We start from the raw sequence: 8,970 nt of genomic DNA on the forward strand, positions 1-8,970 counted from the left end.
CTAACAACTGTAAGACTTCACTTCTCAAAATGCAATCTTGCCACTGGTCAAGGATCTGATCTAAAATGTTCTAAGTGACTGACCAGGCCAAATAATTCTCCTCGGCTGATAGACACAATTTGTCACATTCTAATGAGCAACTACACTTGCTATGGCATTACTCATGACATAACCCATTTACTGCAAACTACTGGAAGTATAACACATATCTTGCATTTCATTCATATGATGTTCCACAGAACATATGTTCCACAGAACTGGTATCGTATAAATGAATTCAAGACAGTCAACCTTGCCTAAGTCAAAGCCAAGGGGACAGTAGGAAATTCTTCAACTTACATGAATGTCAACTGACACATAGAATCAATGCATGTTTATAACAATCCAGTTTAGAATTTTCCTTCAACTTCTCAAGGCAATCTTTTGACTTATGTGAGGTCAAATTAGGAAAGGCTGACTGTACTTCTAGCTGTGTGTTGTATTAACCCATTGAGGACGGTTTGATTTTGCTACAACATGCATTTCAAAATAGACACCTGCCTGAGTATACTTGGGACTCGTCCTCAACGGGTTAAAGGACTCTTAGTTTATGTGGTATTTTTGAACACTGCACCTGCTCTCTTTCGATGCCCGAAAACGTCGTGACCGCTGCTGATTCATCTTCGCACGAGGTGCAACTCCATCAATCGCCATGTACAGGAGGCGACGCGGACGCACAATACTGAACAGGCGATCAATGTACTCGAAAATAGCGACCATCATTTCATCCTCATTCTTCGGAGCTGGCCTGTTGTACAAAAAAATAAATAAAAAATACAGAAAGAGTCTTCTCATGTAGAATATTAAAAGTTGATTGGAAACAATTAGTGCATGAATAAGAGCATGGACAAAAAAAAAAAAAATAAATAAGATGGAAATTGTTTGCACAAAAGCAGGTCTCCTGAATCAAATTTATATAAAACTGATAGGAGTATTATTTAAAGTTCTCAAAATAACATACCTGTGCATCAAACAAAATAGCAAATAAAAAAGGGCATTAGACATGGAGGTGTAAAATCACTGCACAACCCGAGCTAATCTATGAAATGTAGTAATGGTCAATTGATAGACCACAGGAAAAAAATAAGCAAATACATAAAACAGGTGTGGCTGTAAGGAATTTCATTCAATATCATCTGTATCTAGGAGTAGTAGCACGAAGGATGAACCCCAGTAATTGATTGCTTCTGCATATGATATCCTTCACGGTGAGACAAAATGTCCAAGCAATATTATTTCTTGTCATGCTTGGCCTAGTCAGAATACATTATAGTTACTCAAGTGTACCAGGTGTGCAGAGTACAGAGAGTAAAAACAAAACAAACATGTTGCTTGCTGACAAATGGACTGCCACTAGTGCCCCTGGAGGAGAGGTGGGGCCTCATTACAAACAAAACAATAATATCTATAATATCAATAAATATGCGGGACAAGAGAGATTTTACAATGATTGAGATTTTAAAAAAATCATATAACTGGTGATACCTGATGGAAAAAAATAAATCAAATGCTCTCTTAAGATTGCATACTAGAAGATAGTACAATGTATTACATTGTAAGTTACAAGTGTTAGTGAGAATATATGTACAGTATTTGAAGAAATACTGACTTGTTTTCAGGGTGGCAGCAGGGATGAATGATACCATTCATGTCAAGGTAGAGGTTGTCAAATTCAACATCGTTGGGGTTGGGCTTGGTCGTGTCTGGTGGAATCCTGACTCCATCAACCTCCTTGACCTTGATGTAAAGAGTGAACGGAGGAACAAATTATAGTATAATACTTGATTTCTGGGACATGGCTGAAACAAAAATGCTAACCCTTGCTTTTAAAGATAACCTACACGAAAAACATTTAATAAGGACAAACTGTAGGTTTCTGGACTGGTACTTACAATGTAAGAATATGAATACAATGTGTGATAATGTGATATCATATTTTGCATTTGATATTTGATGATAGGTTAAAGTCAAACACTGAATTACATCTGGATGAGTCTGATGTACATAAATGTTGCTTATTGAATCAAGAGCGGAGTCTGTTGTTCTGCTTCCTTGAACCCCCACTCACAAGTTTCTATTGTGAAGCTGCCATGTAATCATCCTTGTTCATTGTGATTTGTGATGAATTTTTTGAAAACATTCTCATTCTTCATCCCAATCAGTGTACATTATAACACTCTGTACCCAGTAATATGAGTATAACTTAATTGTAGTGTTCAAATGTGAAAGTCCGGAATTCATCTGGGGGTCTCCTTTAAAAATTGCTTGGAATTTGACTATTCATACTTATATATCTGTCAAAATAATCTCGGTACCTGTTCAGGAGTGTTATAAAAAAAATTACACTGTTCAGTACATATCTTTACTAATAACACAGTTAACCAACTGCTCAGTGTGAATCAAGGTAGGGTTCGACTCTGACTTTTTTCACTGGTGGCCCGTTCAGGCCACTAAAATCATTAAATCTGAAATGTTGGTGGCCAAAAAGAGAAGAGCAATGATGCTAAATAAAAGGAAACATAGCAATTAAGTTTGAATCTTAGTTGCTCAATCAGGCCACCAAAATATATGCTTTTCGAAAGTTTGGTGACCCGACAGCGACACCAATTTTTAGTGGCCCCAGGCCACCGCTAATGTTGAGCACTGAGTACAATGTGTAAGTGTAACCATTGATACAAAACTGCCTATTGTACAGCACAAGTACATGTAGTTGCAACTCATGGTTAATTGTATACATGTATTTTAGTGATAGGTAGTTAAGTGTGAAATCTCAGGACTGCTTGGAGGATTTACGTGTGACACCAATATACAGTCAAACCTGTCTATAGCGGCCACCCAAGGGAAACGAAAAAAGTGACCGTTATAGACAGGTGGCCGCTATAGACAGGTTATCCAACTACTAGTGTGAATTGCCTATACATGTACACGTACATGTATCATCGTTGAATACATCTATAAGTACATAGTGTACATGTACATGCGTACGTATGCACACGTGTGTTTTATGTATTGAACAATGCCCGTGTTTATGAAATTGTTGCACAGTAGCATGTTGTACAGTCATGAAGAAAGCTTAACACTAGCGCATTATTATGACTGAATAAGTGATGAATACAGCGGTGGCGATCACTTAACATTGCCCATGAACAACTGGCACAGCTACAAATCAGGAAAAACACGCTGAATTACCAGCTCTGTGGCCGCTATAGACAGGTTAAAATCTACCGCAGGAAACAAAATTTGTGGCCGCTGGCTGCGTTATGTAGACAGGTGGCCGCTATACACAGGGTCTTTAACAGGGCTTTTCTCTCGGGGGGATTTTTCAGTGGCCGCTATAGACAGGTGGCCGCTATAGACAGGTGGCCGCTAAGGCAGGTTTGACTGTAGTTTTATTTATGAGACTCTACAATACGTATACACAAAAGTGGGCCCACGGGATTAAAAAAAAAAGAAGAAGTTCAAAGCTTTCTCAAAGTAGATGAGTACATGAATCAACAAGTGACTCTAGGACTTGCAAGGCCATTGTTGCTGTCTAATCCTCTTATACATTAATCACAATCATCACTGAAAGACCAGAGGAAGCTCAGATTAGAGTTCCTGTGCAATGCTCTTCCAAGCAGTATGAAGAAAATACCATTTGTGCCAAAAGTCACACCATCACTGGCAAGAAAAGTACAACAAAATACAATATAAAAAGTAACAAATAAAGTTATGGGGATTCTTTTTTGCCTTTTTTTTTTTTTGAGAAGCAATGCCCAAATTTCAAGTTGAGAACAAGTAGGCGTACTGTAACGGTAGTGGTATTGTGGCAAAAGCATATTTGTTCACAGAGAGTAGTCTCTCCCTACGTCTATAGATCATACACCAACAAGACGCTCAGCTTCACCAGGATAACAGATGCAGATCTAGTAGTAGTAGTTAAATTAACTGAATGATTGTTGATACTGCACTGTTTTAAAGGGGAAATTGCAGGACAAATGAAAGTTAGCTTACAAGTACAACTTGTAAAAAGAAAAAGTAAACTTTTACAAACTTTGACTGCCTGCTACATGGAGAAACCCATGACACCAATATGTTGTGTACATGCTTTTGTGCTTGGTCGAACCTGGGCACGAGAAGTCTAACCTTGGTGCGGGTGCCGATAGTTGTACAAATCAGTAAAAGTTTAATCAAAATTTGACGACACTGAAAACTTATGACATAATGAAATTGTGAAATTTGACTTCAAGAAAAAGTTATTTAACAGTCAATATGAATTGAGGAATAAAGCAAGTGGCCCTTGATTCGACAGGGTTCCATGAATAGACCACTCTTATAAATAAAAATTCACTGAAATTCATGAATAAAAAATGGTGCATATCAAGTGCGAAATTCAAACTATGCAACTACCTCCACACGTGTTCCGAAGAGCACAACAGTGGGCCACGCCGCCGGACCCCCGAAATCAGTTCAATGGGTAAGTAAACGGGTAAGTAAAGTTGCATAGCAACACATATAGACTCATTTTATTCCAAGTTTCGAAGTAATACTAGTCTGTTTATCTGCATTGAATCTGTACAGCGTGTACACTTACAGCCATGATGGCAGCCGTTTCTGAGATAACTTGAGCGTTTACACGATATTTATATTTTGCATGCCACTCGTGCCAGAATTTGCTGTATCACCGTGGTTCGATCGCAACGTGTTGTGAATGCTTTGAATCTCTCGCACAGCGTGGAGTGCGATGTACTATGTATACAGTTTCGCCCGCGCATGGCACGCACGCTAATACATTCACATAGGCAGGGCGAGCGCACGGCGCGGTACGTCGCAAATGTCGAAGCACGGACATATGGGGTCGAACAATGACTCATGAGTACAGGCGGTCGAACGATGGTTGCAGCGCAAGCGGTTGCAGCGCAAGCGTTCGGATCATGCACACTATTTTGCTTCCGCTGCTTAGGATGTCGAACATTGGGTCACTTGCTTTATATGCAAAAAGTGAATTGATAATGTCATCCCCTCACAATTTGCAATAAATAACGCACCTAGCTAGGGCTACACAGAAAGATCCGTCTGTCCGGAGGACTCTTTTGTATTTTGCCATTAACGCTGTCCTCCGTAGACAGACGGAAGGTTGTAGTACCCATTGCTGTGTGGATGTTCTTAACCACTGTCTCTATGGACAACTGGGTGAGGTACCTCACCCTTCTCGATTGCGTCTAATTCACGGCCCTAGGTCGGCAAATTTAAGCTTGAATAGTTAAATCAACTATTCAAGAATAGACTACACTCACCAGATTAATGAATAATCCAATATTTCGGTAGAATTTTCAACGCAAAACACACACATCAACCAGCCCGTCGCGTCGTCACGTTCAAACTGCAGAAATATACAGTATGAATCTATTAGCCAATCACATGCGAGGTAGTTTCTAAGTGTTTTTTTTACTAAAAAAAGTACCTCGCATGTGATTGGTTTACAGATTCAAAATGGCGACCTACGGCTAGCGAACGGCGATGTTGCGATATGGATAAAATTTCTGCATTATAACCGCGTTACTGTATTTCGATTGCAAAATGTGAGAAATTAACCCCAAATATTGCTGCATAATGTGTCATGTCATGTCAAACTTGTTTGAATGTAAAAAAGCTGTCTGAAATTTGGTTTATCGTAACGTTTGATCTGTGCGCGTTGCTCCACACAGGAGCTGGGATCATTGACTTCGGTCTGTATATGGAGGGGATCCGTGAAGCCAGACGCAGTCTCCGCGGAACATTCCCCGACGGACAGACAGACCGATCTTTCGGTCAAAGCTAGGGCCTACATAGATTTGACCTCCTGTGTCAGATTCCACCGCATACAAAAGCAGGAAGCATCGAGAGTAGTCTATCAGTTTTTACACGGATGCAGCTCAGTCAGCGGTCAAATGATGGACAGCATTATGCAATGCATGATCGAATTGAATGTGGGCAGCTCAGCTTACACAGTTAAACAGTAGTACTAGAGTAAAATATCCCGTTTGCGGCAGTTTAAGCATTGTTAAGAGTTTTTCCAACTTGTACACAAATCAGGCAAATTATTTTCAACCATTTCATATATCATAGACAAGATTATTCATTAACGCAATTGTTTTCATGAAAGAAATTTACCATTGACCAACGCAGTTTTCATGATTTACCAGGGCAAAACCCGGCACAATTTTCGCCGATAAGGGCGATATGCAACGTAGTATTTCTGCTTGCGGCACGATGTACAATCCCTATGCAATACGCGCGTGCTCCGCGATCTTTATGCACTTGTCAATGTAATGACTTACCCCACTACCCCCGGACATGGGTGCGTCATTTCCTCGTTTGGTCCGTCAAATTTGTGACCCAGGTGTGCGTCATTTTACCAGCTATGTCCGTCATATTTTTGACCGAGAGGTGCGTCAAAATCCCATCATTGTCGTCAAATTTTTGACCGAGGGGTGCGTCATGGTACGTCACTTGGCTATGGAAAATAACACGCATTATTCTGAACCGAGGGGTGCGTCATGGTATGCACTTGGCTATGGAAAACTGCACGCATTTTTGCACGCTACCAGTACCGGATACACGTACGTACCGCGAGTGAATTTACAGTGAGCGCTTTCCCGCGGCAAGTGAAAATCAAAGTCGGGAAGCGTTTTGGAGTAGGCCTAAGAGGGAAAAATGCTTGCCCGAATCTGGCAAGCAAATGATTTAAAAGCCACCCTTTCTCCTCACATTTTCTTTCCAACAAACTCATGAAATCACGCATACTCAATCTCAAGCCAGACGGACTGTTTAGCGATATAACGATTTCAACCTCACAGTACTAAATAGTAAAATCAAAGATCGTATACGGAATTCCGTATACGATCTTTGGTATACCGTTGCGTGGTGCGTACTGCGCGTACCTGCAGTATAGTAGCAGGCAAGTCGAGTGTTAGTGGTGCGCGACTCGCTCGCTAACGCTGTGCAAATCGCAAGTGAGCAGCGTGCTCGTTATTCCTCATCGAACGTACATCGTCCATGTGTTGCATTCAACCGGACTAGAAATGGCCGCGCACATACAGCGCATCTGCAGACAAGTCATGGCCAGGTGACTATGGATTGCATGCACATACAATTGTACATTCGGAATATCGTAGCAGCAGAGTGATGTACGGTGAATGACGGTACGGTGCTTACAGGGCCAGGGTAAGGGAAACTTGCCGAAACTTTGACAAATTGTGTTTACGAACCGAAAGAAAATGAAATTGCGTGAATAAAGCGTATGCAAAAATCCTTTCAGTATTTACGGGGTGCGTCAAATGTACCGAGGATGTCCGTCAAGAAAGTGACCTAGGTGTTCGTCAAAAACCCCGTGTTGTCCGTCAAAAAAGTGACTGTGGTGTTCGTCAAAAACCCCGTGTGGTCCGTCAAAAAGTGACTGTGGGGGTGCGTCAAAAACCCCGTGTGGTCAGTCAAAAAATGACCATGACGCACCCATGTCCGGGGGTAGTGGGGTGCGTCATTACATTGACAAGTGCATTAGCTGAACGCCTTCACGTCTCGCGAACATTGCGTAAGCGCCAATTCCCATTGCATTGGCCGCAAACAAGATCGCAATTCTGGCGGTTTTGTTGATGTCTTTCTCGTGTTTTTCTCATTTTTTTGCGATGGTAACATCCACTTTCCGAAAAAAATGGCGGCCCACATCGGCTCGCGAAAATTCTATTTTACGCGAGGATATGTTTTCAAAATCCACGAACATCGAGAAAACGACAAAAAATCCAGTTTCTTGGACCATTGTTTCTTAACTGTTATGTTAAGAAGTACCGAAAATTTCATTTTGGATGCGATATGTTGTCATTTAGGTGAGAAAATTTCAATTTCGTCAGAGATCGTGCCCATTTTATCGGTTGGTTTTTGTTGATTGCTAGTGTGTTAGTATTTATGTAGTGTGCATGTAACAGTGCAATGCTGTGTTTTGCTGTATATTACCGTGTATGTTGTACCTGCCGCGAACAGCTGCACGGCCGTTTACTGACGCAGTAATACTCTAGAACACTCTTATATCAGTAGGACCTTGGCTTGCGTGAATGTACGTAATTTACATACATGTAAATTTATATAAAGTCATAAAATTTCCAGGGTTTTTTTTTTTCAAACACAATCATGCATGCCCCAGTCTCAAACCCTGCTGCAAATAATAACAACATGAGGTTAGTCTGGCGTCCACTGACATTGCATCAATTGCATTGTCATTGATGGTTGGTTTAGCTAACTTCCAAAATTAAAAGCACAAAACTAAATGAATGGGACTGTGCCTTAAAAAACTCGACACAATTACCTTTTCTTCCACACAGTGAACTATGATCGACGGGTACTTCTTGCTGAGCCATCGGAAAAATGCTGGAACTCCCATTGTTGCTGAGAGCCCTGTGATTCAAAACCGACAGAATCTGATTCTCAATTTTCTGGATAGAGTGTAGGGGACGATTGAAGCTCTTCCCAGCTGCAGCACTAAGAAGTGAATTCACAAACAACACGCAGCGCAGTACAAGGACGCTAGCTTTTCGGCTTTTGCAAAGTGCATGCATAACATCAAAGCAGCATGCATCGCGTGCGCAGTGTGTGTACCGGTAATCGATAGAGGGCGTTTTTTTTTTTTCTGGATGATACCAGTGCCCAGTGCCGTAGTGCCGTACTAGTACGAGAGAGAGATCAAGGGAAAAAAAATGAAAGATGGAAGTATTGTCATATCTCAAATAAAACTCATCCCCGAACCAATTCTCCCTCACTACCATTCTTGACAATATACCTTTGCAACTATCCAAACAATCAAAAAAGATCCACATATCATCTCTCCCCTCCCCATTTAGATATACACCTCTGTCACTCCTCCCAACCCCTAATTCCCGATTCCAAACATTACCATCCCCGCTCCCTACAAGGTGCATT

At 41.1% G+C, this 8,970-nt stretch overlaps 1 protein-coding gene across 1 annotated transcript in view; it reads right to left on the reverse strand.

Annotated features, from left to right (window-relative positions):
- Window positions 1-8,507, reverse strand: part of LOC139743156 (5'-3' exoribonuclease 2-like) — a 43,985-nt gene extending 35,478 nt beyond the window's left edge. The window contains exons 1-3 of the mRNA XM_071653665.1: window positions 8,360-8,507; window positions 1,649-1,776; window positions 614-787 (exon numbers count right to left, since the gene is read on the reverse strand). Coding sequence (XP_071509766.1) covers window positions 614-787; window positions 1,649-1,776; window positions 8,360-8,434 — 377 coding nt within the window. The 5' untranslated portion in view covers window positions 8,435-8,507. The remainder of the gene's footprint in view (window positions 1-613; window positions 788-1,648; window positions 1,777-8,359) is intronic.
- Window positions 8,508-8,970: the final 463 nt, after the last annotated feature.

The sequence above is a fragment of the Diadema antillarum genome, unplaced genomic scaffold (genome assembly GCF_040938485.1).
Source record: "Diadema antillarum isolate AM-2024a unplaced genomic scaffold, OU_Dant_1.0 seq00001051_RagTag, whole genome shotgun sequence".
NCBI lineage: Eukaryota > Metazoa > Echinodermata > Echinoidea > Diadematoida > Diadematidae > Diadema > Diadema antillarum.